This window comes from Myotis myotis, unplaced genomic scaffold (genome assembly GCF_014108235.1).
Source record: "Myotis myotis isolate mMyoMyo1 unplaced genomic scaffold, mMyoMyo1.p scaffold_m19_p_20, whole genome shotgun sequence".
In the NCBI taxonomy this organism is placed as follows: Eukaryota; Metazoa; Chordata; class Mammalia; order Chiroptera; family Vespertilionidae; genus Myotis; species Myotis myotis.
Window position 1 is genome coordinate 19,927,676 of NW_023416325.1, and position 20,894 is coordinate 19,948,569.

Genomic DNA, 20,894 nt, shown 5'->3' on the forward strand with positions numbered 1-20,894 from the left:
GAGTTGGCTGACAAGCTTGCATTCAAATATAAAGCCATTCCAGTGTCCCGAGTGCTAGGAAAGAAACGCACATCCTGCTGATGTTTGTCCATGCCAAGCACATCTGGCTGAGACAGAGGATGGCAGGGTGGTCAGGAAGGCCTCTCTGAGCAGCTGAAGCTCAGACTGGAAGGATTAGAGGAGTCAGCCATGCAGAGAGGGGGAGTGGAGATGAGGAAGGTATTCCAGGGAGACAGCAGGCTTTGCAAAGGCCCTGAGGCAGTAAGTGGCTGCATGCTCCAGGAACTCACTGAAGACCAGTGTGGCTGGAGCTCTCTGGAGAAGGGCTTGGAGAAGGGCATCATGGTTGAGAGGCCAATGGCCAATGGAGATCCAGTGGGAACAGTCACATCAAGGGTGGATGGAGTCAAGCTAGATTTTGGAGGTGGGATTGACACACCTTGCGGATTAGAGAAGTCTGGGCATGAGAGATCCATGCTCACACAGATCAGAAACTGGAGACTTTGGCTAGACCTCTTCCTTAATTTTTCTTGGCAGGATCTTTCTGAAATTCTCCACGGTTCTCTCTATCCACCATCACCTTAAGCTCTGGCGGAAATGCCCTTTGCTACTTCCCATGATATTCAAAACCGTGGGCAATCCTGCGGTGAGGAAGAGGGCCTGAGGACCCGCCTGTGGCTGGCTGTGTGTCACCACGAGGATTCAGCCTGGTGATGTGGGATCAGAGACACACGTGACCACACCCTTCTCTTTCCTCCCACAGCCACCGCTGCCTGGAGGAGCTGAGCGGAGCTCAGGGCCAGGGTGTATCTCCATGAGCTACAGGCGAGCCAGCCAGGCGGGAGGCACTGAGCCAGGCCCAGAAACAGGCTGCTGGTGGGCTCGTGCCTGTCTCGTCCCCATGTGGGCAGTGACCAGGCTCTCCAGCTTGTGCTCTGTAGCAGGAGGTAAGGTAGAAGCCCAGGGCACCTTCCGTATTTGTTCAGCAGCAAAACTCTCATCTCCACTGAAAAGACGCCCTTGTGCTCTTCTCCAGGAGCCTCAGCCTTGAGAGGTGATGGCGACTCTTCCCAAGAAAAGGTGCAGCCTGGGGGCGGAGTCTCAGGGCGCAGCCGGGAGGCGGGAGAGAGTGGGAGCCATGAAGACCACAAGAACCTCAGAAATACCACTGGCTGGAGGCAGATGCAGGGGCTGCTCCTCCCTGCCCCGCAGCATGGACCCTCTCACCAGCTCCCTCCCAGCCTCACCCCTCCACCTGAAATGGAGCCATGAGCTTGATCTCTGTCTGCTCGAGCGCTCATAGGAGCTGGTGATAAACTGCTGTCCGTTAAAGGTATTAACATAGCGCCCAGCATGTGGAAAGGAATTCTGTCTCCAGGCTGCCTCTCGACTCAAGATGGCAACATCAACTCCAGAATGCCCAGCCTGCTGGCCCGCCAGGAAGGTTCTGGACTTGCCAGCCCCACAGTCGCATGAGGCAATTCCTTAAAATAGAGATAGTTACAGCTACAGATATAGATACAGGAGATAGAGAGATAAAGGTGATATTGATCTACATATAAATGATATAGATATACATGACATAGATGAGATACAGACATAGATAATAGATGATATAGTATAGATACAGATGACATAGAAATGAGAGAGATAGAGATATAGAGATTCGAGACAGAGACAGAGATAGAGAAAGAGATAGAGATAGAGATGAGATAGAGATAGACAGACACACACACACACACACACACACACACACACACAGCCTGCTGGTCGCTTCTCTGGGAACCCTTGGGCATGTTAGCTATTACTCTCCAAAAAAATATTTCCTAGCCAAGGAAGGGTTAAGAGCAGTGCCTTTGGGACTAAAATTGGAGCAGGAGGGAATGGAGCCTTTCATTGTTTCACTCTATTTTGTATCGCACCAGCACCAATTACCTTTATCATTTAAGATAGGGATAGGTGAGGACAGGAAGAGGACAGGGGACACCACAATCACAGCCTTTGCCTCCCTTCCTCCCTTCTGTGAGCCCTGAGGAGCAGGTACTAGCCTGAGGGGTGAGATGGGGCTGCAACCTGGATGGAGGACAGGGACACTTACTCCGGGGACTGACTCAACTTCAGCTGGGCTCCCTGGATGCCAGCAACCACTGCTTCTAAGTCGGCATTAAATGAGTTCCGCACCGAATTACTTGTGCTGTAGGGGCTGAGAGGGCACATTATTCCCCACTGCTTTCTTCCTTCTGCATTCACTGAAGAGGTCAGGATGATGTGGAGGCAGGCTGGGGCAAGCAGCAGCTCTTCATCAGCAAAACCAGCTCTTTAAGTCTGCTGCCAAATGCCCGTTCCTGATGCAGAGGGAGGATGTGATCTGAGGTTCCAGTCTCACTGATCTATTATTCCTTTTGGAGCTGCAGGTGGAGCTCTCCCATGAAGCTGCAAATTCTAACACCACACCGTTCTCTGAAGGGAACTTTAATTAAGTGGAACTTTTCCTTTACCCCAACGTGTGCCCTGCCTGCTGAGTCCCACGAGGAGAGGCGAGAGAAAAAGCAAAGGAAACCTGGGGGCAGCCTGCACCCATCTACCCTAGGGATTAGCTAAGGGGGGACAGATTCTCAGAGCCTTCGGAGGAGAGGGAGGAGGAGAAGGAGGGAGGGTGGAGAAAAGGAGGAGGAAGAGGAGAAAAGGAGGGAGAGGAGGGGAGCGGGCAGCAGGGAAAGAAACACAGAGAATCTACCTTGTGCTTGCACTTCATTGACACCGTTCCAGTTCATGTCTACAGCAGCCTTTGAAGCAGCTATTACGCTCAGTGACTTGCCCAAGGTCACAGAGCTGCAGGGATCTGAATCCAGTCAGTCTGACCTCTAAGTTCTGTGTCCTGCAGCAGCTGCCTCCGGACTCACACGGGCATCAGCGTCCGAGGGGCCCCACTATTACCAGTGCTTCCCAACTGGACACAGTTTTGCCCTCCAGAGGATGCTGGGCAATGTCAGGAGACATTTTCTTGTTATCACAACTTGGGGATGGGGTTGCTACTGGTACCTAGAGGCTAGAGGTAAGAGAAGCTGTTAAAGACCCCCCAGTGTACAGGGAAGCCCCCCACCACAGAGAATTCCGTAACCCCAAATGTCAACAGTGTCGCAGTGGAGAAACTCTACACTATGGGGAGAGCACTCGAATCACCCCCATGCACCCTGGCTCTGGCATTCCCCCTGGGAATCTAGAAGTTCCAGCCAGCACTCATTTTTTTTGCCCAACACCCAGGATTAAAACTCACCTAGTAGTAAGCAAGTATTTGAGGAATTCTTGCCTCTCCGCGTTGCCCCTGGATACATAAATTCTCATCTAAATTCACAGTCACATTCACAATTTCACAGCGCAAGAGAGACATAACTTTCTCATTAAGGGGCGCGTTCTTAAGTTTCTCTCCACTGAGATCAGTAAGAATCTGGACTCCCTTGAAATGATGTGCGGCTGTAATTAACATTAATAAAACACTAAGTCGCCCCATGCCAGCTCAGGAGAATCACTGTTGGAGGGTCTATGAGCTACAGACCACGCCAACATCCCCCAGCCCCCATGCAAATGCAATCAGGAGGACCCTAGAAGGGAACACGGTCCCATTTCCGCGGCCTGGGAACACGGAAGAGCCACAGGAGCACTGGACATGGACCTCCAAGAAGGAGCTGGAGAAATAACAGCTACAATAACCTACATTTTGTGGGAAGAGCCAGTTTGAGATTTAGTCACTTGTAAACAAAGAATCCTGTCTAATACAACAGGAAATCAAGTACAGCACCTTTTAAAAGAAATGTACTTGTATAACTTTTAATGCAGTAATTTCTTCTGGGTTAAGAGTATTGTCTAGAGGTGCTGCAAGAATCTTTAATAACTAGGTTATAAAACGGAATAGACACAGGTTCTTCTCAAGTCACTGGGAATGCACAGAGGTTCATGAGAAGGGCACTTTTTCTAGGACCATTTTGGTGAAATCCGATTGTTTGGGGTCCGTGGAAAGCCACTGCTCAGCAAACTTCAGACAAGTTACTCCCGTTGACATAATTCAGAACTGGACTGATGGGGCATCAAATTAATGTGGCCTTCAGGGCTGTGTTCTTGTTCCTGTCCGACTGCCACCCGGGATGCCTCCACCTTTACCCTCCAGTCCTGGCCTATGAGGCTGGTGGGTGGGTGGCTCTTGGTCAGATGGGGAAACTGAGTCACACATGCCTAGCCAGAATTAAGTGTGTGAACGTCAACCCTCCAAGCCAGGCTTCCTGCCATGAAGATTAATGAGGTGACAACTGTCAATGGCCAGGAGGGGGTTAAAACAAAACAGCCACCCAAACACCTGAGGCTGTGTTCAGCCTCTTGAATGCAAAGGCCAACAGCAGCCCTGGCAAAGCATGACACGGTGTGACCGCCTCCCTGAGAGAGGCCCTGCGTGGGCCCCGTGGGCTTTCTATTTTGGTGGACGTCAAGGAAAACATTGATTGAATGATGTGCAGGGTTTTACATTTAGAATGCAAAGGGGTGGCCTGTGGCCTAACATCTGGACGGCAGACACGTTTTATCGGGCTCATATGAGGCTTAAATGTGGATTCATTGGCAACATTTTTTAAAAATAGAGAAATTTCACACTAAAAATTCCATACTTCTGGCTGCTCTTGATAACTATAAGTCTGATAGCATCCCCTCTTGAAGGCAATTTCTCGCTTCCCGCCGTCCTCTCTGCTGGCAAGCCCTTCCCCTCCCCTCCCCTCCCTTCCCCTCCCTCCCCTCCCTCCCCGGGTAGACTCTCCCCTCTGCAGGGTCAGCCCAGCGGCACCTCCCATGGAAAGCCTCCCCAGGCGCTCTGAGGATCAATCTTCAACAATTGCCCATGCCCAAACCAACAAAAATTATTATACGAGTATCTGAGACCCAGCTGTCTTTAAAGCCTGCGCTTTCTATTTCCATTTTCTCTTTAAAACACAACGTGTTTTGGGGATAGGATTTCGTGTATATCTTTTGTTCCTAATTTTTTAAAAAATTTTTTCAATTGTAGGTTACATTACAAAGTGTCCCCCTGCTATTCCCAGTCCCCGCCTGGCCCCGTACACCGTTATTACAATACCACTGATCATCTGCCCTGTGCTGGACTTTCCATCCCAGGACTATTCTGTAACTACCAACCTGCACTTCTCAATCCCTTCACCTTTTCCACCCAGTCCCCCAACCCCTCTCCCCTCTGGCAGCCCTCAGTCTATTGTCTATGTTTATGAGTCTGTTTCTGTTTTGCTTGTTCTTTCATATTGTTCTTTAGATTCCACATATAAACGAAATTAGAATGTAAGTCTTTTAAGCTCTTCCTGGAAATGAGCAGCAATGCCCCCACGGGTGCCGAGGACTCAGTACGGGTGCTGACCTACCATTTGCAAATACGAATGGGACTTTTCCTACATAGCGATGCAATAGGCAACGTAACCTTTCCCTTGGGCCCTGAAGAGTCGCAAGAGCCTAGGTGGCTTTCTGCTGGCAGCTACACTACCAGCATCATCTCTTTGGGTCATCAGCAAAAAATAGTCTTGCCCCCACCCCGCCATGCAGTTCTGGGCTGCTGGGTGCTCCATGATCTACGTCAAACAGGCGGGGGGTCTGAAGCACAGGGCACAGCCAGCGGCGTCGGAGGCACAAGAACATGCCAGGAATAAATGGGAAAATCAACAGAGACAAGAAACATTTTCAATCCCTTGTAGGGATGGCTGTTTGCAAGTGTTCAGCCCTAGCTCTGATGAGTCACGCGTTAGAAAAGAAAAAGCATGACCTTTTGTGACTGATTCCAGGAAGACTTGGGGGTGGGTAGTGGGTGGGGGTTTCAGAGTCAACAGAGTCAAAGACACGGGGAGGAATAAGGCCTGGCTGTTTAGACAGGATGTCCTCAGGGCAAGTGAGAACTATGTTGGGTGAGAAGAACACGAGTGAACAAGAACACGAGTGAACAAAAAGAAACAATTAGCTAACTTTTTCTCTCCCAACTGCCCTCAGCCAGCCAGAGCCCAATGAAAGAGGGGGAGCTGAGAGAGGGGGAAAAACAGAAGAGATGGAGGAGAGGGGGCCAGGGAGCCGATGGGAGTCAAGACAGTGTGGCACTGGCATAAAAAACAGAACAGAATGCAGTTGTGAAGCAGGCCCACATGGTCACGGCTGATTTATATTAGACAAAGATTCCTCATAAGTCAATGGAGAATAGGTGGTCTCTTCAACAAACAGTGCTAGAACGACTGGATACTCATGTGGAAAATAATGAGGTTTGACCCTTACCTCACACCATATGCAAAAATTAATGTGAAGCGGATAATAAACCTATCATAAAAGCTAAAACTGTAATACTTCTAGAAGAAACAGGAGACTATCTTGAAACTTCCAAAGATTTCTTAGACAGGATATAAAAAGCCGTAAACACAAAAGAAAAAAAAGTGATTAACAGGACTCCATTAACACTGAGACTGTCAGCTCTTTGAAAGACAACCATACGCAAGTGATAAGGGAAGCTACGATTGAAAGAAACTATCCACAAGACATAATCTGACAAAGGGCCTACCACACAGTTAATAAGAAGATAAGCAATCCAATTAAAATTAGGCAAAAGACTTCAACAGATAATTCAGAGAGAGAGGGAGAGAGAGGGAGAGGGAGAGAGAGAGAGAGAGAGAGAGAGAGAGAGAGAGAGAGAAATGGCCAGTAAATCCACAAAAGGATGTTCAACATCTGTAGTCCTCAGGGAAATGCAGTGATTAATTAAATAATGCAAATTAATATACAACACGATACCACTTCTTACCTACTAGAATAAATAACGTTAGAAGCCTGACAATATCAAGCGATGACAAGGATGCAGAGCAGGGTTCCTCAACCCTGGCACTCCTCATATTTTGGGCTGGATAACTCTTTCCTGGAGGTGGGAGGGGGCTGCTGCATATACTGTAGAATGTTTTATCGGCATTCTTGGTCTCTACCCTGGTGATAGATGCTAGCAGCACTCTCCTGTACCCCCTACCCCCAAATTATGACAACCAAAAACATGTCTCTGGACGTTGTCAAATGTCCCCTGGGGACAAAACAGCTCCATGCTGACAACCACTGACTTCTCACACATTGCTGGTGGGGATGTGCATGTACTACCACTCCGGAAAACAGTGTAATGATTTCTTATAAAGGTAAACAAATAACCTGGCCGGTATGGTTCAGTGATTGAGTGTCCACCTATGAACCAGGAGGTCATGGTTTGATTTCAGTCAAGGCACATGTCAGGGTTGCGGACTCAATCCCCAGTGTGGGGCGTGCAGGAGGTAGCCAATCAATGATTCTCTCTCATCATCGATGTTTCTATCTCTCTCTCCCTCTCTCTTTCTCTCTAAAATCAATAAAAATATATTTTTTAAAAATAATAAAGTTAAGCTAATATGCTATGACTTAGGAATTCTACTGCTAAGAATTTACCCAGGAGAAAGGAAAACATTTGTAGATAAAAAATAAGTGAATAAAGCCCTGTATGGAATGTTCATAGCAGATTTCATCCCAAGGGCCCCAAACTGGAAACACTCTAAAATGCCCATCAATGGAAGTGTAGTGAGCCCTAACCCTAGTACCTGTGGATGTGGCCTTACTTAGAAACAGGGTCTTTGCAGATGTGATCAAGTTAAGCCAAGGTCATCATGGATGAGAGTGGGCTCTAACTCTAGTGGCTGGTGTCCTCACAAGAAGAGGAGAGGACATGCAGAGGGAAGAAGGCCCAGTGCAGACAGAGGCAGGGACTGGAATGATGCGGCTACGAGCCCAAAACACCAAGGGCTGCCCTGAGTCCCCAGAAGCTAGAAAAGGCAAGAAAGAATTCTCCTCTATCCTGAGAAAGCAAGGCCCACTCAACACCTTGATTTTGGGCTTCTAGCCTCCAGAACATGAGAAAATGCATTTCTGTGGTTTTAAGCTACCACGTTTGAGGTACTTTGTTGTAGCAGTCCTAAGAAATGAATGCAGAAAGGAAGGAATAAACAAACTACTGTGCAGTCACACAATGCAATGTCAGTAACACATAGTAACAAAGTAATACAAAAGAATGAACCACTAATCCACACAACAACATGGATTAATCTCAAAAACATCATGTTAAGTGAAATAAGCCAATCACAAGTGTGTACAATGCATGATTCCATATACAGCATGTTCTATAAGAGGCCTAAGCTATGGGATAAAGATCAGAATTGTGGTTGCCTTCAAGGAGGTGAATATGATTGGAAAGGAGGCATGAGGGAATTTTCCAGAGTGAATGAGAAATGTTCTACAGTGGGGCCTTGACTTACAAGTGTCCCGACTAACGAGTTTTTCGAGATACGAGCCGTCTCTCGTCCGATTTTTGGCTTTGAGTTGCGAGCTAAAATTCGGGTTACGAGCCAGCTTCAGATACCCCACAGCTAGTTGGCGCAGCAAACATCACAGTGAACGCCACAACATCAGCCCAGCATCACATGTCTCACTCGTTCACTTTTGATTTGACATACGAGTAATTTGAGTTATGAGCTCCGTCACGGAACGAATTAAACTCGTAAGTCAAGGCCCCATTGTATACCTTTTTTTTCTTTTCTTTGTTAATTCTTGCCTAAGGATATTTTTTCCATTGATTTTTTTTTTTTAGTGGAAAAGAGAAAGAGGAGGGGGAAAGAGAGAGAGAAACATTGATGTGAGAGAGACACATCGATTGGCTGCCTCCAGCAGGTGCCCCAACCGGGCCGGTTGAACCTACAACCCTTTGGTGTGTGGGCCAACACTCTAACCACTGATCCATACCAGCCAGAACGATGTTTTATATCTTGACTGGGGTTGTGGGTACCTAGGCATATATGTTTATCAAAATTCAATGAAGTTAAAGCCAATGGTTTTTATTGTATTAAATTAATACTGGCTTTTAAAAACAGCCAATAAAGAGGCTAACGCAGCCGTGGGCAAACTATGGCCCGTTTGAAATGAATAAAACTAAAAAAAAAAAAAAAAAGTACCCTTTTATGTAATGATGTTTACTTTGAATTTATATTAGTTCACACAAACACTCCATCCATGCTTTTGTTCCGGGCCTCTGGTCCAGTTTAAGAACCCATTGTGGCCCTCGAGTCAAAAAGTTTGTCCACCCCTGGGCTAAAGGGAAGAGAGAGGACCGTTGGGAAGCATGTGACCTGCTCACAATGACAAGAGGCAGATGAGGAAAAAGGAGGGAGCAGGCAAAGGGGTCATGTGAGAAGAAGACCCACTCTGTCCCACCTGCAGCAAGCTCTGTCATTTCTTACACCTGCACTCACCATGGTTAAGTAAACTCACTAATTCGTCACTGCAGGCCAAGTGCAGAGCTGCTCGCAGCAAATTGGCCCAGGCAGACATCCCAGCTGCTGTCCATTATAAGCCGGGATGGAACATTAACTTCTGAGAGGTCCTCTGGCTCCCTGCGAGCCCCTCGCCTCCCACACTTCGGGAATATTCTTGAAAACCTAAATGGATAACTGAGAAGAACTCAGAACGCAGTGCCTGGTGAGCAACCCAAGGCCTCCCAGGGGCGCGAGACACTCGGAGTGTGGATAACGGCCGGGAGGTCCAGACAGCACCGAGCTCTCAGCTCATGCGATGCTGGGTCCCTGGCCCAGCCAGCTGCAGACACACGCGGTCTCAGGTAGGAAGGAGGGGCCTGAGGCTAAGTCATCTACTGCCCTCCCCCACAGCTGAACCAGGACAAAGGGGTCACAGCAAATGCGGGGAGGGGCCAAAATCATTAGCTTTGGCACCAGGCCGTCCAGAGTTCAGAGGTCAAGACTGCTTCCTTCATTTCCAACTGGTGCTGAGATGCAGGTATGCAAGGAACTGGTGCTCAATAAATGCTGGCTTCCTTTTGTGAAATGCAGGCAACACCTTGACGTTGAGTTGGAAACTTTACATTTCACATGAGTTACATTCCTTGCTCACAAAGAAGTTCCCTACTGGAGACATCGTCTTGGCGACAGCCCTTGCAGAAGGGTGGTGCCGCTCTGCCGGTCCCTGGGACTCAGCTGAGCAAGTGGAAGAGCCCCCCTCGCCTGCAGACCTCTTGCAGCAGCTCCAGGAAGGAGCCCCACACATTCACACTCAGGCTGCGCCTGCCAGGGGTCAACACTGCTTGCATACGGCGTGTGTTGTGATGTTCACAATCTGAATTCTGAGAGAGGACAATTCTAAGAGATTTGTCCAAAAGCACAGTAAGGAACGAAGCGCTTCCTCTGGCACCAGCCAGGTGCTTCCACATGACCCTGCCCAGCAGGTCTTCAGCAGGGACACTGTCTCTTGTTACCATTTCTGCTCTACACGAGTATACCTGGACATGGGACCTCCCTGTGTAGCTTCTTTCATGTTCATTCTGTAATAGAGAGAGAACTAGACTGATAGCCTGGGGGGGGGGGGGGAGAAGGTGGTTTCTAATGCTGAGGTGGAGAATCATTCATTCATTCATTCATTCATTCACTCACTCACTCATTCCTCCAGCAAACATTCACTGAGCCTTCAACTATGTACCCAGAGCTGTTAAGCACACAAGGGACAGAGAAGAGAAAGACAGCATTCCTACCCTCAAAGAACTCACAACCCAGAAATACAGTAGGGACTCAAAACCTGCTGATGCACAAGTGACAGGCACAACCACCACAGAGACAGCCTGGGGTACATAGTCATAAGTCCCGCCGCTGGGTCAGATCTGTATCACATTTGCCACCGATCAGCTAAGGACAGGATTCCTCAGGCATTTTCTGAAAGGGCCAGGTAGTGAATCCTTTAATCCTTTAGGCTCTACCAAACATAGTCTCGGTTGCAAGGACAGCAATAGACAGTCAGTCTATGAGTGAGTGTCACTGTTCCAATAAAACTTTATTTACAAAAACAGGTGGTGGGCCGGATTTGGGAAGACGTAATCCTAGTTGGTTTCTTCACTACAACAGAGAGATGGTGATACCAGCTAATTCGTGAGGTTGTAGAAGTTGATACTACATGTAACGTGTTTGGTACCATGCCCATAGCATGGTAAGGACTCGATAAATGTTGGCTGTTTCTACCATTGTTATTCATTGCACCACAGTATGGTAACAGAAACATGAAGGCAGAGTTGGAAAGGAGTGGAGGGTCAGTTTGGTATGAGGAAAACCATAGCCAATTTAACTGAGAGCCTCTCTCAATTTAGCCATCAGAACAAGGACAAGGACAAAGCCCTCTTAGCTGCCCCCCAGGGCTGAGTTGCTGTCCAAAAAGCTCTCCTTCCAAAGATGGGGAAATTCTCAAGTCCTCATAGTACAGTCCTCAAATTCTCAAGTTCTACAAAACAGAGGGTGTAAGGAAAGGAGCCTGTACCTTCCCTGGGCAAAGAACTCGTTTCTTAGATAGTCCCCGCCATATTCACTGAAAACAAAATGTTAAGTCTCAACATCTTGGGAAGTGAAATCCAAGCTGGTGCCAACCTCAGGTGGCATCCCGACACAGGTCCCATCCACCCGGCTGCTTGCCGCCCGCTCAGTGGTTAAAGCCCAGGTTGGTGCGCAGGCATCTTCTCCCCCTGGGCCTGCGGCAGCAGCCCGCCCTGAAAGGTCATCTCTCCCATGTACAAAGTGTGCCCCTGAGACCCGAGCAGGGCTGCCCGCCCACCTGGTGACTACTTCCTGAAAACCATAAGGCACCTAGAAGATTCATCTCGCCTGTTCCCCTCACCTCTCCTGGGAGCCTGGCCGTGGTGGAAGGGCCTGGAGAGCTGTTACTAGTTTTATTCTTCCTCTATTCGTCCAGGTTGATAAATGCCTCCAGCCTGAGGGAAGCAGGAGGGGGAGGGAGGTGAGCTGGAGAGCTCTCAGCAGCCACCAGACAGCCCCGGGCCACACTCAAGTTAAACTGCGGAGTCCCCACAGGCCCTCCCCCACCAGCTGCAGGTCAGGAGGCCATGGGAGGTGACGCAAGCAGGGGAAGGAGCAGCCCTGGAAGGTGCCATCCTTCCCGCCAGCAGCAGACGGCAGAGCCCCCACTGACTTCTGCTTGCTGGGTCGCCACACTCTCCTGCGTCCTGGGAGGCAGCACTGCATACTTGGAAGAATTAACTAATAGAAAACAGGAACAAAAGGGCTCAGAGCAACTGGACTGAGGCCTTGGGGCCAAAATGCATCGCATCTAAAATAGCACGTGACAGGTCACGCCCCTCCAGGAGAGAGCCCTTCCTGAGGCCCCCTGCCAACCGACCTCAGGATAAACTCCAAACTGCCCAGCAGCTCCTCCTCTGCACCCCTCGCCACTCCACAAGCGCGCTCAGGCTCCGAGTCCAGCCCATGGCCACGTTCAGCGCCCAGCCTGCTGTTCTCCTGACGCCTGCTCTTCCCTCTCTCTTCACCCGCCAACCCCACCCACTCTGCAGGTCCCTTCTTAGGTCCAGTGCCGAATCAGCCCACTTGTTTTTATAAATAAAGATTTTCAGGAGGAGCCTGGCCAGTGTGGCGCAGTTGGTTGGGCACTGTCCCATGCACCGAGAGGTTGCTGGTTCGATTCCAGGTCAGGGCACATGCCGGGGTTCAGGGCTTGATCTCTGGTAAGGGTGTGCAGGAAGCAGCCAATCCATCAATGTTTCTCTCTCTCCTTCTCCCTTCCTTTCTCTCTAAAAATCAATAAAAATATTTTTAAAGGCTGTATTGGAAGACCACTGTGCCATTCACGTGCATATCCCTTATGGCTGGTTTCACTTACAACCTCAGGGGTGGGTGGATGCAAGAGCGGCGGCAGGACGGCCGACCCCAGTGCTATTTACGCCCTGGTTTCTGACAGGACACTGTTCTGACCCGCCTGAGAGGACGGGTCCCCCAGGAAGCTGTCCCCGGCTCCCTGGGACGTTTTACGTGGTCCCCATCGGGCTCCTGCAGCTCCAGCCTTACTTTCTCCGCTCCAGGCCTTTCCTCACTGAGTTATGCTAGTTAACCGATGATTTCAGCCTGGCTCCTCTAAACCCTGAACTCCAGGCCCCCACACAGACCCTGCTCGTCAAAGCTCAAAAAAGCAAGTTTGCAGAATGAATGAACAAGTCGGTGAGTATTTTTTTGCTGCTGGACTACAGAGCCTAATAAAACCACTAAACAGAGCACAACTCCTTCAGGCAGCTGACACCTCGCGGGGGAGTCTGCACAGCAGCACTGTGTCTCTGGGACAGACAGAGAGCAGGGAAGGCCCAAGAACGAGCCTGCCCAGCGAACAAAGGAGCCTCAAGTATGTACTGGAGGAATAACTGCTCCCAGACCAAACGCAGGGGAGAAGAGAGGAGAGTTTCACTAACAGGTGGGGCTCAGACTCTCCCAAATTGGGACTCAGACTCGAACTCGAAATCTTATTGATGCTTCCAAGGTAGACCCCTCCTTGTCCTGCTCCGCACACCTTACTGTTCTAGTCTCCTGACTGAGCATTCTTTCCTTCTCCGCTGTAAACTCCTGGGAAGCCAGTCATTTGCCCACCAGAGAATCCCTGTAGGACTTGGTAAAAATGTATGATGAATGAATGAATGAGAGAGACTCAACCATCAAATCCTTCCATCGGGTATAATGTGGTACAGAGAGCCAGGTGGGGCCCGGTTTCACTCTGAGGTGGGCCCAGGACCCGCCCCTGCCCCAGTAGCGACCCTAGAGGTGCCCTATTTAACAACAATCAATCGTGACTGTTTCGTGGCTACTGTCTTGTGGCATCTTACGCCTGGCATGCTGACGCCACACACTTGGCTTTGAATAGTTTCCTCATCTCGGCCTCCAGTTTCTGGAGGTATTTCTGGGGTCTCAGCTGTCCCCAACCTTGTTCCTGTCCTCTGTCTTGGCTTTCAAAGGCCTCACGTACTGCCCGTCTCCGTGTGACTGCTCCACCCCACGCTGATATCATGCCCTCATCCCGGTCCCCATTATCTTAAATCAAAGTGCTGGGCAGCTGCCCCCGATGACTCAAGCCACCGTCAGGAGCCAATGCACAGTGGAGAGGCTGGCTCTGGGAGGAATGTTTCTATCTCCCCATTTATCACACTAAGAAGTTGGTTTCAAATTCTATCAAATAAGTCAAAAATCAAGACAGAGAACAGTGCCTTCTCTTTGTCTTTTCCAGAAGTGGCACCACCCTCTATAGCGAATAGATTTCAGGCATTTAATCTGGCAACCAAGTGACAGTGACTCCCAGAAGGCTGGCGCCTGCCAATGGCAAGGCAAAGAGGGGGTGGGGGGGAGGTAAGAAATATGCCTCTGATTTATCCTCATAGAAAAGAAACAGCATGTGGCCAGGTGGCTGCTGGATTTCCTGAGAGCAAACAGGATGTGGGGGTGGGGAGAGAGGATGAGGGCTGTGCACTTGGCTGATAGCACATGTCCTAGGAAGATTCCCCCAGCCCCGTGGTCGGCAAACTGAGGCTCACGAGCCACATGCGGCTCTTTGGCCACTTGAGTGTGGCTTTTCCACAAAATACCACATGCGAGCGCACCTACAGTGCGACTGAAACTTCGTGGCCCATGTGCAGAAGTCGGTTTTCGGCCTGGGCGAGTCTATTTTGAAGAAGTACTATTGATATTTGGCTCTGTTGACTAATGAGTTTGCCGACCACTGCCCTAGACCAGTGGTTCTCAACCTTCTGGCCCTTAAAATACAGTTCCTCATGTTGTGACCCAACCATAAAATTATTTTCGTTGCTACTTCATAACTGTAATGTTGCTACTGTTATGAATCGTAATGTAAATATCTGATATGCAGGATGGTCTTAGGCGACCCCTGTGAAAGGGTCGTTCGACCGCCAAAGGGGTTGCGACCCCAGGTTGAGAACCGCTGCCCTAGACAAAGGGAGATGGAGGTGACTACAGAAAGCCCCAGCCCATTTTTTAAATAACCCAATGGTAGACAGCAAGACCTAGGCGACCTATTAGGAAATAGGTGGCCAAATGGTGCTCAGCCAATGAGGAACTGGAGGAGGGTCTAAGTAAATCGGCTGTGTTCCTCGCCCCAAGTGTGATCCTGTAAAATGGGGGTCCACTCTCTAGAGCAGCGGTTCTCAACCTGTGGGTCGCGACTCCTTTGGCAGTCCAATGACCCTTTCACAGGGATCGCCTAAGACCATCCTGCATATCAGATATTTACATTATGATTCATAACAGTAGCAACATTACAGTTATGAAGTAGCAACAAAAATAATTTTATGGTTGGGTCACAACATGAGGAACTGTATTTAAAGGGCCAGAAGGTTGAGAACCACTGCTCTAGAGTGTTATTAAAAGTCTCATTTTCGCCATGCTTCTGTTTCCTAGTCCGTCATTTGAAATTTGGACAGGTGAGCCATTTCTCACAGAGGGGAGGGAGCCACAACTCAACATGATTCAACATGATTACCACTGGAGAGAAAAAGGGACCATCAATTCCACTCCACGAATGAAGTCCCTCAGGAAACCCTGCAGCTTCCTGGACAGCAGACGTGCTGGACAGCAGACGTGCTCTTATTCCCAGGTACCGCAACCCTAAGTGTGACTCTAATGCCCTTCCCTCTAGGATGGCAATAACAGTAACTACGACGATGTCTTCGAGACTCTGGTGTCACACCAAACCCATCATCCCACCTGTGGTTAAGCAGCGTGGCTTGCATGAACATGGACCTGTAGGATGACACTTCCATCTATAAGATAATCACAGCACCAAGAAACCACAGGTGTCCTACAACAGCAGCCAGGAAATCTGCTTACCAGCGCAAGGATGATACAAGCTTCCCCCGCTTTTTCTCACCTTCCTTTGTTTCGTATTCTCAGTCACAACCCCAACAAGAGAAGAATCCCCGGCTCTAATCAATAGAATGAAGGGCTTTGGGAAGGGATAGAAATGCGATGACCGAACGTTCCAGTTTTGACTGACTGGCAGTGACTTCCAAGAGCCTTCTGTTGAGAAGGATTCTAATGGCACGCCAGAGCCCATGAGAAATGCCTGCCTTTGGAACAGAAGGAGGAATGGCTGGCCTTAGACGTGCCAGACGTGCCAAGCCTGCCTTCAGTCATTTGAATCGGGTCAGACTGGGTACTGGAGTTTCTCCCCATCCTCTCTGCCCAGCCTACTCAAACGCATCCACGAGACCCCATTACAATGTCACCCAATGTCACTTACTTCTCTCCTTGACACCTTTCCCTTCTGCTCAGGGGAAAAGAAACCCTTGACTGTTCCAAAATGCGATCAAATGTGTAAACTTGACATCTTTCCTTACACTGGTGCCTTCCACACTGACCAGGGGATTTGCCTCCACACTCCTTTCTGTATCCCAGTGCCTGGTCCACGGTAGGGAAACACCGATCGGTTGCCTCCTGTATGTGCCCCAACCAGGGACAGAACCCAAAACCTAGGTATCAGCCCTGACTTGGAATCAAACCCACCACCTTTTTTGGTGGATGCTCCAACCAATTGAGCAACCCAGCTGGGGCTCTACCAACAAATCTTTTAATTTAGTAAAAATGTGTGCACACAGCTATGTATAGAGCTGAACGCAATCATATTAATGATTACCTTTATTCCTATCTTTGTTTGGGTTCCTCCAAAACCAGACCCTGGGAGAGGTTTTGGGGTACAAGCTGTATATTTGGGAGATGGTCCTGGGAAGCATGACAACGTGGAGAGGTCAGGCAAAGAAGGAAGCAAAGCCCATAAAGGAGGCGTCATGGAAGGTCTTGCAGCCACAGGCAATGCATCCCAATAGGACCCAGGCGAGGCGAGGCCATTTCCTTTTTGGAGTGCTGGTCACAGCCATCCATGAGTGAGCATGATCACAGATTTAAAAGCACGAATGTATTCCAACCCCTTTGGTTCACAGATGAGAAAGCTAAGCCGTGGAGAGGTTAAGTCAAAGATCACAAGGCTACTTCCTGGCAGAACCAGGATGTAAATGCTGGCTGTTGTTATCAGTCTACTTATTAGAACTCAACTCAACTAATGTCTCTCTATAAGCCCTTCATTCACCTCCCTGGTTAGAATCCCTCTCCAGCCCTACTCCCCCGGCCTACACAGTCCAGGCACCACTGACTCTATTTTGCATCTTTTTTAACATCTAACGTTCAGGTGCCCTCGTGTCCCTATGGATATGGTGGCGTGGTCCCAGGCCAAGTAGTCACATGGCATCATCCACACCACCAAACTGACCACTCCACCGCTCTCCTCTGCTGGCTCCTTGCCACGAAGATCGGCAGCCCTGGGAGGTGTGCCCGGGGAGGGCCTTCCTTGAGGAAGTGTAGAGCTTGCTAAACTGAACAGAAGAACTCTGATGGGCAAAGCTGAACTTAACTTGAATCTTGATACAAAATATCAAGAAACACTGAAGGTCAGCCCAATCGATTTTGGCAGACCAGGAGGAAGTGGGCAATTCAGCCCAATAAATCCCACAGGGGTCCAAAGAAAGGCTGATGTTTAAAGTCCTGGCATGAAGACAGACACACAGACCAATGGAAGAGAATCAAGAGCCCAGAAATGAACCCACATATGTGTATGGTTGACTAACATTTTGACAAGGAAGCTGAGCAGGTCAGGACATGCATCTTAGTTACAACACTAAGCATGTCCCTTGCACAGGGTGGGCCTAGGGCTGACCTGGACAATAGCCCCTCACCCGTGTAGCCATTCCACACTTGAAAGGAGGGCAATCCAAATCGAGGTCAGCAGTAAGCGTAAAATGTACACTGGATTTCAAACAAATGGCGGGAAAAAAGACAGCAAAATGCCTCCAGACTCCACACTACAGTGACAACATCCTATCTAATAAAAGAGAACATGGTAATTAGCCGTACATCCGCTACCCTTCCCATTGGCTATTCAGGACGATATGCAAATTAACTGCCAGCCAAGATGGCAGCCGGCAGCCAGGCAGCTTGAAGCTAACATGAGGCTTGCCTGCTTCAGTGACGGAGGACTCCAACGTTCCCCGCCTGCCACTGCCGGCCTCTGAGCTTGCAGTTTGAAACATTGTTACAAATATAGAAGCTAAACAAAACCCCAGAAACCTGCTTTCAGCCAGCCGGGATCTCAGAGCTGGAGTTGATACAGTGTTTCGACTATAGAACCCAAACAAACCAGATACCTGCTTTCAGCAGCAGAGGCCTCAGAGCTGGAGCCAGAGCTAAAGCTGGCCCAGAAAAAAAAAAAAAAAAAAAAAAAAAGAAAAAAGGAGCAGTTGGGAGCTTCAGTCACCTGCCAGCCTGAAAACAGCCCTCAGCCCCTCACCAGACTGGCCAGGCACCCCAGTGGGGACCCCCACCCTGAAGGGTGTGTGACCAGCTGCAAACAGCCATCATCCCCTCACCCAGGCTGGCCAGGCACCCCAGTGGGGACCCCCACCCTGATCTAGGACACCCTTCAGGGCAAACCAGCCGGCCCCCACCCATGCACCAGGCCTCTACCCTATATAGTAAAAGGGTAATATGCCTCCCAGCACCGGGATCAGCGGAGCCGCGAGGCCTCCCAGCACCAGGATCAGCGGAGCCGCGAGGCTTCCCCGCACCGGGATCAGCGTGACAGGGGGCAGTGCCCAAACCCCCTGATCGCCCTGCAGCTCTGTGTGTGACAGGGTGCGGCACCCCAACCCCCTGATCGGCCCTGCTCTGTGTGTGACAGGGTGCGGCGCCCCAAACCCCCCCCCCACGGGCCCTGCTCTGTGTGTGACGGGGTAGAGCCATAACCTCCCCATCGGCCCTGCCCTGAGTGTGAGAGTGGCGGTGCCCCAACCCCATGAACGGCCCTGCTCTGTGGGTGATAGAGGGCGGCGCCCCAACCCACCCCCCCACAGGCCCTGCTCTGTGTGTGACGGGGTAGGGCCATAACCTCCCCATCGGCCCTGCCCTGAGTGTGACAGGGTGTGGCGCCACAACCCCCTGATCCGCCCTGCTCTGTGTGTGACAGGGGGCGGTGCCCCAACGCCCCTATGGGCCCTACTCTGTGAGTGACAGGGGGGAGCTCCTCAACCCCCTGATCGGCCCTGCTCTGTGACAGGGGGAGCTCCCCAACCCCCTGATCAACCCTGCGCTGTATGTGACAGGGTACGGAGCCCCAACCCCCCTGATGGGCCCTGCTCTGTGCGTGACAGGGGGCAGCACCCCAACCCCCTGATTGGCCCTGCTCTGTGCGTGACAGGGGGTGGCGCCACAACCTCCCCATCGACCTTGCCTTGAGTGTGACAGGGGGCGGTGCCCCAACCCCCCAATCAGCCCTACTCTGAGCGTGACTGAGGATGGCATCGCAACCTCCTGATCCGCCCTGCTCTGTGCATGACAGGGGGCGGCGCCCCAACTCCCCAATCGGCCCTGCTCTGAGCCCGACCAGGGGCTGCACCTAGGGATTGGGCCTGCCCTCTGCCACCCGGGAGCAGGCCTAAGCCAGCAGGTCATTATCTCCCGAGGGGTCCCAGACTGCGAGAGGGCACAGGCCGGGCTCAGGGACCCCCCCTCCCGCCCGAGTGCACAAATTTTTGTGCACCGGGCCTCTAGTTTTGATATAATGGGCTACATAACACATATTATGGAAATGCCTAGCCCTTGTTTATTTTCACTCTTTTGAATGTGGCCACTAGAAAACATTATATTGCCTGTGACATTCACATCCTATTTCTAGGGGTAACACTAAGGTAGACCCCCCAGAAGTGGGCAAACTTCCCCGGCAAAGGCCCCATGGTCAGTATCTATGGCTTTGCGGGCCATACTCTACGCCGCCATCACAGTGGGAGAGCAGCCAGGGACAATATATATGAACCTGACATTGTGGCCAGAGATTCATATTTGACCCCCAAACTACAGTTTGCAGACCCCTACTTTAGGACAGTAATAGTATTCAGAAGGGTCATTTCTGGAAAATTCCACTCTATTTTCTCATGGATCTTTCATTCAACTGGAGGAGGGAAACATAAGACTATTCAGGCTTCCCTGAGTTGGGCAGGTCCTGGGCCTCAAGGTGGGCAGCCCCCCACCACCCCCCTCCCACAGCCCCGGGCTCAGCTGCCCCAGGGCACCCACCATGCACTCACTTGGGCGTGTGGGCCTCGTCCACGCGGTGGCCCAGCTGGAATTCGTGGGACTTGCTCCGATGCAGGGCCGTGAACCCCGGGAGCAAGTGGATCAGCTTCCGGGAGGAGGGCGGCGGGGTCCCTGGGGGCTTCAGCTTGTTCTTCCTCCTCATGGGTGGCGTGCCTGGCGGGGTCACGGTGGTGACGATATTGGGGGTGCGTGGTGGGGTGCGGACTGCATGCCGCTGCCGGGGCGACGGGGGCAGGGAACGGTGGCCTGATTCCAGGGGGGGTGGCGGGCACAGGCCCGGGTAGGTGTCCACAGTGAGCCTGTCCACTTGGGTATACACAGGGGCCCCAGGGGTGGGGCTGGCGTGACAGTACAGCTGGGCGCACTTGGACTGCACCCTGGGGCTCTGGGAGAGGTGGGTGCGGATCCATGGCGTCGGCTCCGGGGCACACACTGGACTGTTCTCCTTCCCCGTCTCTGTGGTGGGCCACTGGATGGTCCAGTCTTGTTTGGAAAGGTTGCCGCCTGAGTTGTCACAAAGAAGCAGAGAACAAAACAGGTGTGTTACACTCTCTGTACTTATGCCTATGTGCACATTACACTGTATACACACTACACGTGACAGCATATGCACACTACACTGTATTTGCTCAAGGAATACAAGCTTATTGTCCAATTAACATAAGTAAAACCTGTTTAAGAAAGTAAAAATATTTTTTAAGTTATCTTCATAATACACTGCATTCCAAGGCCACAAAGAAGCCACTAGGACACTGTCACTAACTATAGCTCTTGCCCTCCCTGGGTGAAATGCAAAGAATGTGTGATAGGGACTCAGAG

At 50.5% G+C, this 20,894-nt stretch overlaps 1 protein-coding gene across 1 annotated transcript in view; it reads right to left on the reverse strand.

Annotated features, from left to right (window-relative positions):
* The window catches only part of KSR2 (kinase suppressor of ras 2), a 269,125-nt gene that overhangs the window by 142,948 nt on the left and 105,283 nt on the right, over positions 1 to 20,894 (reverse strand). Inside the window, exon 4 of the mRNA XM_036354302.1 lies at positions 20,066 to 20,579. Coding sequence (XP_036210195.1) covers positions 20,066 to 20,579 — 514 coding nt within the window. The remainder of the gene's footprint in view (positions 1 to 20,065; positions 20,580 to 20,894) is intronic.